Genomic DNA, 13,870 nt, shown 5'->3' with positions numbered 1-13,870 from the left:
GGCTGGGCAGGGCAAGCTACTGCTGGGAGAGCACTGAGAACCAACATCACAGGACCAGAAGCCTCTTCTCAGACCAAAGTGTGAGAACATCTTATCACAAACTGCACCAGGACGTGAAAGGCAGACACGAAAAACTACAGAAGAGCATTTCTCTGTAGCAAAATCCTAGGTCACTGTTGAAGCAGATGCTGAATCTACCAGGTGGAAAGGATGGCCAGGGACCTCTAATCCATTACATACTATTGATACCTCTGTTAGCAAAGGGCTTGTAGCATTTAAAACTCTGCTGTTTCACTTTACAAGTTTCTTCAAATAGGAATGGCTGCTTCTGCTCTTTCTACCTTTGTCTCCTATTTCTAGGATCATAGAAATCTCTCTGATTCTTCCTTAAGCTATTTTTGACGTTCTGCTTCTTCCATAAAGAGACCCAAAACCACAGTTTGGCAGCACAGAGCTGCTGCCTGAAACACATTCACCCTTCACAGAGTCACTGCTGCCATGGAGTTTCATGCAGCCCTGCTGAAATGAACCAGTCCCATCCATCTCACTCCCTTGTTTGCACAACAAGGAGCAGGCAAACCCGGGCTGCTGGCAAACCCCCCAGAAGAGAAACAGAACACCAGCTCCTACCATTCCCAACAAGAGGCTCATCTTTGGGAACAAGCTTTTAGGAAAGGCACAGGGGTGGCTGACAGGAAGATCTGTGACATTCAGAGGTACTCCCAGAGCCCTGCAGCGACCATGCTCTCCAAAATGCGTTAGGGGTGCTCAGCCCTTCGGAAATCTAGGCCAGTAATTTTCTCTGGGTAAATAAGAGCTTGTGTTCTGCAAAAATTGCTGGCTTGGATGTAGAGTACAAAACAAACAAAGATCCTTGCAGAGGAGGTTTTTTTAGTTTTGTTTTGTTTTTTAGTCCTCATATTACAGCTTCCATATTTTCTCTCTCAAGTAGATAGTTACTAGCAAATTCCTCTCAAGAACTGAAATGGTAATTATTTACTAGCATAAACTTGCTTACACTAAAGTCCAACTTTATTCTATGCTGGAGACTTATCTTAGTTTTTATTCCCCAAAAATCACACTTACAAGCCTCTGCCAGTAAGCACCAAACAAGAAATTACATATTGCTGATAGAAATGAGCTCTGTGTACAAAATAAATGCCAAATACCTGGGAATTACATGCTACAGCAGAATGTTGGGGGTTTTGGGGGGAGGGATAAATGGCGAAGAGGAAAACACCAAATTTGATACCAACAAAAACATTAAAAAGGCAAAAATATTTAACACTGAAACATCAGCAGCTTCACTTTGTGTACACTACCTAAAATCATCTACTTTTTTGATAAGACTGACAGATAAATTGGCCAGCTTAAAATGAAGATAAAGACTCTAATCATTGGGTGGTATATGCTGGAAGGACTGTTGCTGGAATCACTGAATGTTCACCAAACTGAAACACTCCTCCTGTCTACAGGATTTCATGAGCCTGTACAAATGTAACAACATTTCTGATAACTTACAGGAACATTCAAATTGAATGGTCTTTAGAAAGACCATGTCTTTCTAAAAGAAGTATGGATTACTACTTGCCATCACATCACCAGTACGGAGCACAGGCAAGTGAAAAACTAAATGGTTTACCTGAAAAACCTTCAAACCTCTAATTAGATAAGGCTTTTCTACCTCAGGAGAATTGCCATCATGCTACATTTTCCAAACTCAAGGTCACATCTGGACACCTTCACTTTTCACCATAACAACTCTACCAGACAGCATTAACAAAACTCACCCAGGTCCTTACTATACCTAGATATCTGACCACAGCAGCACACTAAATATCTCTATCTTTGTACCAGATGTATCAGAAGAAGACACCTCACACCTCCCTACTGCATTTTATCACCATTCTACAAAAAAATAACAGTGACACATAAAAAGATTAAAAAAATGGGCAAGCTCTGCTCACTCCAAACAGAAGCACATCATTTTGCCATTTATACACAGACAGAGCAAGGCATCTCACCCAGTGAGAGCATGTAGGTATTTCCAGACTGCACGTATACCAAAATACAGATCAACAACTCTCTGTGATTGCTGGGGCAACCTGCAGTAAAAAACAAGTGAAAAAAGGATCTCAACTTCCACATCTCGGGCTCATAAAGCCAGTGCACAACAGCACACAGAAATACAGGACCATAAGGTCAAATGAGCAATAAAACCCAAAAGATCAAGATGGCAATTTCATCCTGAAGGTCTATCCCCTAGTCTAGGGCAGCCAGTGCTCCCAAGCTCTCCCGCCTTTCACACTCAAAGAAAGTAAAATTAAAGCAAGGGACCCTACCCTTCCTTCTTGTGTGAAAACACACACAAGAAGCACTAGAATGAAAACTATCTGTATTGTTTTCTTATTTGAAGTGCCTAAAATATAACAGTAGGCACTGAGAAGGGGCTCTATTCCTCGTGGTTGTCAGGCAAGACCTAAGTCAGCTAGGCCCATGGAAGATCTCTCCAAAAGGAATTATTTACAATTCCTTGCTTTTAATCTCCTGCACAAGACTCATGCAATTATTAAACCTTCCAAACTGGAATTTGAGTTCTCAAACTGACATCCACGAGAAGCACAAGCACATGTATGCCTTACCATAATTTTCTCTCATAAGCATGAAGCTTTCTAGAACATGGCATGCAAAACATCACAGCAAAAACCAGAAGCGTACAGCATTGAAAAAAAACCAAACAAAACCCATTTTTATATTCTAGCACAGGCACCACTTACACATTTTGGAAAGATGGTGGAGCCATGACCCAACGCCACAGGAGGCTTCAGACAGCTGCTCCTTATTGCTCTTCAGTGCAACCTTTTATAACCTTCATCTTACCACGCACTGCACCTGTGTGCCTCTGCTCCCTGTGTGACTGCTCAGCACACCTGGGCACTCCATGGCTCGTTACCTTCAACACTGCTCACCTGTCCTGCGCAGCTGCACCCACTGGGGATCGGCCACAGCCCCGCTCCCAACCACCACACACTGTGTGCCTACAGCATGCACAGACTGCAGTTATTTTGCAACCAAGCAGACTGAACCTTCATAAACAGAAGAACTGGCAGATGGTAATTAAGAGTTACATAAGCACCCACCTAAATTATACAAACGGTTGCCTACAGTAAAAGTATCAAGCAATTATCCTTGGTCATGTCATCCCAACCCTCTCTGAGTTCATCCCCATCCGTCCCAACCCCTCAGAAAGGTCTGATCTGGTGCTGCCAGATCTTTTCTGAGCACTTGTACATCTTTTCACTGAGCTGACTGCAGCTGGGACAGCTTTATTCAAACTCCACCTCTCAAAGTTCACCAATGACTCAAAAGCAGTGACCAGATACTCCATCTTTTCGAGCTGCTCAGTCTGATAGAACTACCCTCAGGAGATATCACGTAACCCCCCGCTATCACACCAGCCCCTCTCTCCCTGCTTTCAAACCACCACAGTAAGCAGGAAACAGCAGGGGATCAGTCAAGAGCTGAATAAACAGAAACAAGGAATGTCAAGGGTATTCTGTAAGGTTATGCCTTTAAGGCTCTACAGAAACCCCTGCCTGGCCATTCATGGCAGCACCTGAGAAGTTAGGCTAAATTATTAGACTAAATACAAAGAAATTAAGGCTTCAGGAAAACAGAAATACTAAAAATTCAACATTTGTTTCCTTCCATAATTCCCAACTGCCTTGGAACTCATTCACTGCCAACTTTAATTGTGAGCAACTTTTCTTCAGTTGCTCTCTCATGGCCAAAGCAAAAATGTGGGCATACCTTTGCTTTAGTGTCACAGAACATCACCTGTAATGCTCTTTCAGCCATCCCTATATGCTACAGGCTCTCTGCTGCCATGGCTGTAATCAAAAACTAGCCCAGCAGCAATGCTAAGGGGCTTGCCTGACACCATTAAGGTGCCTGACTTAGAGCACAGAGAAGTTTTCTTCTCTTCACGTAGCTAAGGTGCTTAGCCATGAGACAAACATGTCACGCAGGAGTGTGATTTTATTTTTGTGTCCTCTTCTTCCACACTAACCAACTGAGCATCTCTGGCAAAACCATACATTGTCCAGTTTCAAGCAGGTCAGAAATGAATTTTTTATTGCCTCCAAAACTGTCTTCTACAAACCCTAAACTTCTAGTGTCCTCACTACAAGAGAGACTGGTTGAGCTCAGGAGTACCAAGAAGTCATCAATTCTTTTTCCTTCTGTAAATAAGGAAGCAGGAACTACACACAAACAGGGATCAAGACTATCCTCCACTGCCACAGCAACAGACAGATTCTTCTCAAGGTCAAGAAAGATTCTTCTCAAGTTTAAAGAGCATAAAATCATAGCTACAAAAACTCATTCCAAAGCACATTTAAGTGTGTGCAGGCCTCCTCTCACTTTTGCCATATGTGTCACATTGACTGTGTGAAATTTACCTGCACAGTTAGGAGAAACACGCTGAAACTCTTTGGCAGTTTTATCTCTAACAGGTGTTGGCTATGGCAACTTGTGCCCCTCAGACAACTTATGCCATGTTGCAGACACTCAGTGATGTACCAGTCCATTTTATAAGACAGCCAGACAACGTAGGAGCCATAAAATCTTATGCTTAAATGCAGCTTTTACCAGAGAGACTTCAAGCACTTCATTAATTTGGGTAACCTCCCTGTTTTATCTGTGAAGAGAAGGCTGTTTAGCAGTAATCCCAAGGGTTCACGATGGCAGAGTCTAACTCCCTACCCCAAACACTCAGAAACCACCATTTCTGCCACAGAAAAAACACCACAAAGTGAGGTCCCACTTAACACCAGAAAAAGAGGAACAAAATATTTAAGCACAGATAACAACTGAGACCAGATGCAAGTTCTACCATTCATCAGCTAGTACACAAGAAAAAAGGCCCAGTAATCTTTCTCCACCCAGCCTGAACAATTAAAAGAAACAATCCAAATATGTAGGAGAAATTGGAAACCTCCTCAGTAAACTAAACATCCAGTAACTATGAATCAGACTCCCTCTGCATATTAAGTGTAGGCAAACAAAGACAAAGAAAAAAAGTGCAATTTTCTTAGGCATACAGCGCTGCTGTACTCTGACAAAACAGCAACTGAGAACCGATGTGAAACGATGCACCGTCGTTGCCGCAGTGTGCTGTACCGTATGTGGCAAACACGGCAAAGCTTCAGTAACAGCAGACTTGACCACTGGCCCATCCTAGACCTCGCTCCACCCGGTGAAATCTGCGCTGAGAAGTGGGGCAAGACTGACAGGTTTTATTGTGAAACTTAACAGGTTTGTGGATTAGCAAAGCTACCATACTGAAAGCTGCAAATCCCTCCTCGGTCGTGTCTCTACAGAACCGTGCTCATTCCTCAATTAAAATTTTAGTATTAAAGTTACCAAAACGCCACACAAGACCTACCAGCTTCTGCCTGCTTTACAACATGATCATAGAAAACGGGATAAAACGTTTTAAGAGATGTTTTTCTTCATTCACGAGCAAAACAACAAACCTTCGATGTTTGGCTATTGCTGTTTTGTTCAAGGTTCCCCAGGGCTTTGCCACAGCGAAGATTTTGTAAAAGCGAAGGCAACCGTATTTAACCAGGCTTACGCGTTCTTCGGACTGAAAACGCCTTAACTTTTGGGAGGAAACTGACCAGCAACGGCAAGCGGTTTCTAGAGAAGAGCCAGGAGAAAGGCGAGGCAGGGCGAGGACGCCCGCTGAGGCGCACACACGCGAGGGCAGCAGCTCCCCCCCGGCTCAGGACGGCACCGGCATCGACTCGGCCGCACCGAAGCCCCGAGCCTCCCCCTCCACCGCTCCGAGCGGCTCCCTCCCAGCCCGTGCCCCGCCAAGGCCGCTCCTCCGGGGCGGGCCGGCTCCCGGGCCCTGCCGGGCTCACCTGCCCCGGCGGCCCGGGCCCTGCGCGCGGCCCGGGCCCGCGCCACGCCCGCACCACAGGAAGGACACAGAAGTACCCCCGCAGCTTTCGGGGTACCCGCCGCCGGTCCCTCCCCGCCCGCCCGGCCCCGGCCCCGGCCCCGACTCACAGTGCGTGCGTGAAGGCGCTGAGTCCCAGCGGCACGGCCGCGAGCCCCCGCCCGGAGCAGTCCACGCCGCGGTCGCCGTCGCAGCTGCAAGGGGCCGGGCAGGGCGGGGGGGACGCTCCGCCGCTGTGCCCGGCCCAGCTCCCCAGGCCCCAGGCGACGAGGCCAAGCAGAGCGAGGCACCGCATCGCCGACCCCGCCGGCCGCACAGCCCCCCGGCCCGGCTCGGCCTGCGGCTCTGCGCCGGCGCCCTCCGCCCACCGAGCCCGGCCGGCTGCCGGGAAAACGTACAAAAACCCAACAGAAACGACAACGACCGCAAAAATCAAAATAAAGGGGCTCCTCCGTCCGGCGCGGCTCCGGGGCTGCCTCAGCGGGAAGCCAGCCCTCCGCCGCCCGCCTGCCCCGTGCACAGCCCGCAGCGCTGCTGGCCACCGCTCATCTCAGCCGCGCAGGCAGCGCTCGGGGGAGGCCGTGGCGGTGCCGGTGGCCGTGCCGGTGCCGGCCGTGCCCCGTGGCTCGGCGGCCGCGGCTCCGCTGGCGCTGCCGCCGCTCCCGGAGCTCGGCGCTGCGGCGGCTCCGCGCCCGGGGCCGAGGTGCGTATGCTAATGAGGCAGCCGCACCCGCGCTCCCATTGGAGCGGAGCCGCCGCGGGGCGGGGAATATGCAAAACACGGCCGGGCCGCAACCAACGGGCGCAAGGGGCGGAGCCGGCGCGGCAGCCCCGCCCCCCGGGCCGGGCCCCCCGGCCCCGTGCGGGCCCCGGCGAGCCGAGAGCCCCGGGAGCCCCGGGAGCCCCGGGAACCGGCGAGCCGAGAGCCCCGGGAGCCCCGGGAACCGGCGAGCCAGGAGCCCCGGGAACCCCGGGAACCGGCGAGCCGAGAGCCCCGGGAGCCCCGGGAACCCCGGGAACCGGCGAGCCAGGAGCCCCGGGAACCCCGGGAGCCCCGGGAGCCCCGGGAGCCGGCGAGCCGGGCGAGCGGACCCGGAGCCCCGGGAGCCCCGGGCCCCGTCCGGGCACCGAGCGGGCCGGGAGCCCCGGGCCCCGTCCGGGCACCGAGCGGGCCGGGAGCCGCGGGCAGGCCGGCCGGCAGCGAGGGCAGCGCCGGGCCCCGGGCCCCGGTTGACCGCTGCCGGCCGCGGCAGGAGCGCGGAGCGCCTGGGCCCGCATCCCCTCGCCGCCGGCGGCTCCGGCCCCAGGCAGGCCCAGACGATGCCGGGCGGGAGCTGGAGCCGCCCCGCTCCCTTCGGGGGCCCGGGCTGGAGCATTCGGCCGGCACGGCCCACCCAGCCCCTGGGGATGAGCACCGGGGGCCGTGCCGTCCTCCTGGCCCAGCGACACAAAAGCGCTTCTCACTCCTGTTCCCAAAGCTGCAGCGACTGCAGCACAAGCTCTCCCCAAAACCGGTTTGCTTTGAAAGAACGGCTTCCTTCCCACACAAAACACTGCCGTGGTACCTGGCTTTTATACAGCTCACACATCACAACCTAACCTGTGCCAGTCTGGGTCCTTTTCTCTAACTACCTTAGAAAGAGTACTAAACAAAAGGGAAACTCTGTCTGTCCTTGTCCTTAGTGCCCACCCTCATCTGATTTGTTTTTTAATGCTTTCTTTTGGATGCTTCTACCCTGCAGCCACCACCAGGAATAAGCCTGCTGCATTAGCTTAGCTCACTCATGCACTATGCCCCACACAATCACCAGGGATCACTGGTTTTCTCCCAGATTTATCCTAAACCAGGACAAGATGTCACAGCAGCCCTTGGGTAACCAGCTGGGACCTCTCACTGCTGGCCTGCTCTGGTCCAGACCCCAAAAGAGGCTCTGAGCCAGCAGCCCTGGCTGAAGAAAGCCCAGCAGAGTCACGGGCTCCCGTGCTGGTGCCCAGCCACAGCACCCATTTTCCATGTTGGGTTGGATGCTCCGAGCCTGCCCGGGGGCTGCCAGCCCAGCTGCACTGCTGGCCAGGCAGGTGTCTGTGCAGCCCAGCCCAAAGCCCACCAACACCCACAGAGCCCACGCCAGAGCTGAGCAGGTAGGCAGGGCCTCTGAGGAGCGAAGACAGGACTCTGCAGATTCAATGTGAATCAAGCAAGAGCCATTTGTTGTGCTTCTAAACGCTGTTTATATTTACTTCTTACCTCGGTCTACACAGCCACACATGGTTTGGTTTGTTGCTCCGCTTTGTCCAAGCATCTCTGGATTGGCAGCTCTGCTTGGTCCACGAGGCAAGCACACGTCTCTTTCTTACTCTAACTGGTAGATGTGTCATTTTGCTCAGGTTGACACCCCTGTGTCTGTCAGCAACTTTCCTGCTGCTTCTTTCTTCTCACATCAGCTTTTTTATCCCCAGAGGTGACCTCGTTCTTTAGTTCCAGAAGTTAGGCTGGTTCGTTCAGTCCATGCCCATTTTCCTGCAGCTGTGATCCCACAGCAGCCTTCTGTCCATCCTGCAGGTCAATGACAGAATCACAGACAGGGTCAGTGGCTGACAGCCGGCCTCTGCCACAGCAGAAGTGGCATGAACCACACCGCCCTGTACACACAGAGCTCTGCCACCTTCCCTAAAGCCAGGAGCAGATCTGCAGCGCTAACTGAACCCTGAATCCAAAGGGAAAGCAGCTGTCCAAGGGTGTCATACGGCCTGGTGGCAGCTGCCCCAAGTTCCTGCAATTGCATATGAAAAATCCTAAATACCTGCAAGCACGTGGTAAGGCAGAGAGGTCAGGGATGAGGCAGGCCTCACCACACAGGGAACAGAGTGTCCATGGCACCCTGGCCTGGCACGGCTGCTCAGCCAGGAGCTGAGGAGCTCATCCCTTCCACTTCACCTTCCAAGGACTGCCTGTGACACCACTGACATCCCAGGAGACACCCGTGCAGGGCTGGGATCTGGGCTAATCACACCTTTCTTGAGCTGAATGGAGGGAAAAAAGCAAAATGTCTCTGCTTAAAAAATGGTCACGTGGTGAAAAATAGAAATCAGGCATGTCAATGGTGGGGACCTGACGATTTAAAATCATCTGTGCCCAAGAAAGTAGAGTGCACAGTGAGGACCCTAGGAATGCAGATCCTTCAGCCACCACCACCTCCATCTCCTACATTTCTCCTCATCATTTTTCAACTTTTAACTCCCTTCTAAAAGTGTTAACATTCTTTTATCTAGCTGCAAAAATTATTTTCTTGCATTTAGGAACTCTGTTCCTGCTGCACTGATTTTATACCAACATCATCACTTACCTGTGAAAAAGTAAGGCCCTTTTTAATAACGGGCTGTGTGCTTGTCCTGTGCCTTGTGAGAAATGCAAAGTTCTCAAAGTGGAATCTACCAATGTATGCTATAAAAGTACCAACGTTTGCTGTAAAAGTGCAGACACTCATGGTTATCTTTTGTCCTCCCCGCTGACGTCGGCAGAGAAATGCTGTTGTCAAAGCCATGTTGTTCTAAGAAATGTCAGGGCCAAAGCCAGCATGTCACTTTCCATGCTCAGGGACAGCAGTGGAGGAGCAGCAACCAGAGTAGAAGGGGAAAAAAATTCAAAGGAATTCTCTCAACTTACTTCAACAAAACAGATACAAACCAATCCCCTAAGAAAAGTGACCTTTTTCTTCTACTGCTGGCAAAGTAAAATAACAAAGCACTTATACTCACTCTGCAAACAGTCTCACTTCAGTAACCAAAGATAATGGGAGCAGAAATGGCCCTCGGTGCCTGCTTGGATTTTGGAAGATAAATAGTAGCATGGAGATTACTTTGTACAGCAGCAGTGGTACCCTATAATGCCCCCAAGAAGTTCTCTGGACAAAAGGGCCCGAGTAAAAGCAGAATAGCAGAGCTTTTTTATTTTTTCTGTATGCTTTGAAGCACTGGAATAGTCCAGCTTTTCCTCTCAATCCTTGCCTGATTTCAATCTTTCTGTTTTTTTTACCAGTATCACTTTAGATTTTTTTCCTTAGTGCAGCTCTCTGAAGTCTCTACATTTGAAACTCCTGTCCTAGGAGCAATCCACTTCTCCTTTTTATCCAGTCAATACTGCTTTGCTGCTTCCGCTTCGTCTGGAACTCATCCTAGCAAATTAATACTTTCCTTAGTTTTTCTGCCTCTCCCTTGCTGGTGCTGATGGATCACTGCTCTCTCCATCAACAACTGCCATTTCTCTTTTTCTGCTTAGGCAGACACCTGCTTGCAGGCATCTGTTGAATTTATTTTCCTTTAAAAATAAAAACCCTGACATTTTCTGTGAAGCTGGCTTACTTTTGTAAGAAAGATTTACATGCTAAAATGTTTTTAAGCTGAAAAAGTATGGCCATATTTTACTAAATCATTTAGTTAACTAAAAATTATACCATGGATATTGAAATTACCGTAGTTTAAAAATCTAGTCTGAAGCAATCCTTAATATCACAAATTCCAAGAAGCATCCCCCAAAATACAGCAAAAGGCAGCAATTAGCTTATTTAACAATAATAAAAAAAAAAACCTGCAAAAGAGAGAAAAAACCTGAGGTGCACTTGAAACCAGGTGAAGATGATGAGAGTCAAACAATAAAAAAAATAGATAAAACTAGCTCATTTTGGTTGAGCTGTGGAGAAACTATTCTCTGTTCCTCTTCAGGGAAAATGGGAAGCACCATAAACTGATCTATTACTGCATAAGATCTTCAGGATTTAGTGCATTTTACATGGTTTTGAAACTTCTGTCAGACATTTGGTGAAAAGACATCGGGAAAGCTTGAGAGACATGGGGGAAAACACAGAAGTATGGACATGGGACCTTTTCTTCTATTGCCACAAAACTGTCCAGCAACGTACCTGCTTCTGACAAAAACCCCACTTCAGAGACACGAATCCATTTGGATTTAATGGGAGTCTGATGTGGAAGAGCAGGCAGATTAAGACCTGAAACACGGACACAAAAATAAATACAAAGTGAAGGCAGACTGGAGCATCAGAACTCCTTGTGCCATGAGAAGATGGCAGGTGAATGGGAATGTAAAGATCATAGTCCTGATAAAAACTTTGTTTTCTTTTAAGAATTTATTAGACTTTACAGAAAAAAATGGGATTTGCATGGAGGTTTTAATTTATAAGTTGGGATAAAGACGCAGTCAGTGTGTTAGTCCTGCAGGGTGAGCTGTTTCCCCCCTGGTTTCCATCCTCCAGATTTTCCTCCACCAGAAGTGCTGATGTGGCAGGATGTGCCCCAAGGGCTGTTCCCTTCCCGAAGGATTGCCCAGACCCAGTTTAGTACACAGATGTAAACATAGAAATGTATGCAGTTTAGAGCACCTTTACATTTTATCTCTGTCTAGTGAGAAAAAAGAAGCTTTATGCTCCAGTGGGCTGGAAATGGACCTGAAGGATTCATCCAAACTGTGAAAGAGGCATCATGTGCAAAAGCTGCTGCTGCTGTTACTGAGCCCGCGCTGCTGGGAAATTCAATTACCACTTGGATTCTACCTACGTGGTGTGCTGGGTTTGGCTGGGTTAAACCACGACACCAGGAAATTAAAGTTATGCTGGAGAACATGACACAGAGCTGCTGTGGGTGGAGAAAGAACAGTCTGGAATATCTGCACTGACAAAACAAGCTCTCTTTAAAATCGAAGAATACTTCTTCCCACAAAAAAAAAGGCTGAAACTTTTACTCGGGTGAAGTAGAACTGAAAGTCACTTCAGGAAACAAGTGACAAAAGAAAGGCTCAGCCAAGTTCAAAGCTTTGTTAAGAAAACGAAAGTAAACATACAAACTTTGGTATAGTACAAATACAGAAACAATTTAAAGCTTCAGAAAAATTGTTGGGAAAAAAAATCATTTTGGTAGGTTCAAAAGTTTGCCCAGAAAATTTGTTTCCCCAATATCTACTTTATGCATCTGTAAAACAAGAGAAACTAATGAGGACAGGCAAGACCACTAAAATCCACAGTTTAGAAACAGCACATGTAGAGTGAAGGAAAAAATATACAATATTAAATAGAAACCCGAGAGAAAATGAATTTTAAAATTGCTTATGAATAAATATTACCTTTCTATGTAAACAATGCTTAACTTCCAATGGTAGAGTGTCTCTACCACCTGTTCCTGTGTTTGCATTACCTAGATGATCTGGAGCAGAATGGATCTGGCAGTTTGGCCTGGTGATTGTACCCTTGCCCGATTATTCCAAAAGATGCCTCTGAAACGCAGTGGGCTGGGCTGCAAGCAGAAATGAGATGTTGTACCACAGCTAAAGGAGAATGACTGCAGGCAGTTTATTCCAACAGCTTCTGTAAATTGGATAGAGCAAAGCCAAAAGAGAGAATAGCTCAAAAAGTGTGTCTGTGTAGGGTTGTTATTTTTATTTTGTTCTGTTTTTGTAGTTTGAGTTTTTTCAGCCTAGATGTGTCAGGTCTTCTGCTGCCTAGAGTTAACTCTGGAGTTTCTCCAGTACTATGTGTTCCCCTTGAAAAAAGAGGGACATCATAATAGCATCATAACAAATTTATTTTATCTTGTCACTCTAACCCAGTCATCAGCTGAAATTAGGTAGCTATACAGGAATTAAAAAGCAATTTAGGACAAAATTGCTGGAAATTAAATTCAGGGTTTAGTCCAATATTCATGTCAGTCTGTATTCTAGCTAGAAAGTTTTTGTAATAAAAGAACAGGCTTTAATTTGTGTTTTGCAACTTTCAGAGGCATTCCACTGTAAATAGCACAAACCACCTCAGTCTTACTGTATGCAAGCAGAAGGAAGGCAGAAAGCATCAAGTCCCTGTTTCTCAGACACCCTCCCCTGCTTCACCCCCAGAGCAGCAGTGGACAGCCTGACCATGGAAGGGGTTGGCTTGGAAGGAACCTTGGAGCTCACCCAGTTCCACCCCCCTGCCACGGGCAGGGACACCTGCCACGAGTGGTCCTGGCACTTCTCTTACCTGAGGGGTTCTCTCCGAGGGCGCCTGCACAGCTGGGCTGGGGAAGGGAGTTGTTTTGAGGAGTGGGGAGAAATTCTTAGCATGTGTCTGTGCAGGCTTATTTGAAACCTCTGGTTACCAATACAATGCCCAAGTTAACTCACACCTGCCCCCAAAAATCCCAACCAACCACACAACTAAAGCAAACAAATGTGAGGAATACAGAGCTTGTTTTACTTTTCATGACTTTGTCACTTCAAACCTGACACTCTAAAGCAACAGGAAACAGTAACGTGTCAAAGCTTCAAATTATTTCTAACTTAATTTTAAAGGGCAGCTATACAGGTTTTTTCAAATTATTAGAACTAGCAATCAATTTCAGCCTAAGGCCCACTGCTGAATCTCAGATGTCTTCTGTTGACATGCCACCTCAGACTGTCACAGCACACATCACACAGAGCACCACCACACCCTTCCAGAGAGCTCCAACCCACACACAGTGACCCCTTACCTCCTCAGCAGGCTGCAAGCTCTGCTCCTCTTGTCCTCCAGCCCAACCTTTTATCCCCTCCTGCTGATGCACTGCACCTGCGTGCCTCTGCTGCCTGTGTGGTTGTTCAGCACACCTGGGCACTCCATGGCTCACTGCTGTCAGTGCTGCTCACAGCTGCACCCCCTGGGGATGAGGCTCAGCCCCACTCCCAATCACCACACAGAGTGCCTACAAGACTCTCCAGACTAGGGACAGTTCCTCTCTAAAAGTGAACAGACTTACCTCTGAAACCGGCTTCTCACCAGGATTCTAGAAGACACAGAATCACAGAAACTCACACTGCACCTTCTCCACCATTTCCCCCTGGAATTTCAGTGTTTACCTACCACCCTTTCCTTTTCCAATTCA

At 48.3% G+C, this 13,870-nt stretch overlaps 1 protein-coding gene across 4 annotated transcripts in view; it reads right to left on the bottom strand.

The window, feature by feature from the left end:
- Positions 1 to 8,436, bottom strand: part of LGR4 (leucine rich repeat containing G protein-coupled receptor 4) — a 74,354-nt gene extending 65,918 nt beyond the window's left edge. The window contains exon 1 of one of the 4 annotated variants that reach the window (XM_053980276.1): positions 8,217 to 8,436. In XM_053980276.1, coding sequence (XP_053836251.1) covers positions 8,217 to 8,347 — 131 coding nt within the window. In that variant the 5' untranslated portion in view covers positions 8,348 to 8,436. Of the gene's footprint in view, positions 1 to 5,684; positions 5,734 to 5,930; positions 5,944 to 6,078; positions 6,594 to 8,216 lie in introns of those variants that run through there. The other 3 variants (XM_053980275.1, XM_053980277.1, XM_053980278.1) reach the window with 3 other exon arrangements.
- Positions 8,437 to 13,870: the final 5,434 nt, after the last annotated feature.

This window comes from Vidua macroura, chromosome 6, assembly GCF_024509145.1.
Source record: "Vidua macroura isolate BioBank_ID:100142 chromosome 6, ASM2450914v1, whole genome shotgun sequence".
NCBI lineage: Eukaryota > Metazoa > Chordata > Aves > Passeriformes > Viduidae > Vidua > Vidua macroura.
The sequence above is the reverse complement of the archived record's forward strand: the minus strand, read 5'-3'. Positions and strand labels throughout refer to the sequence as shown.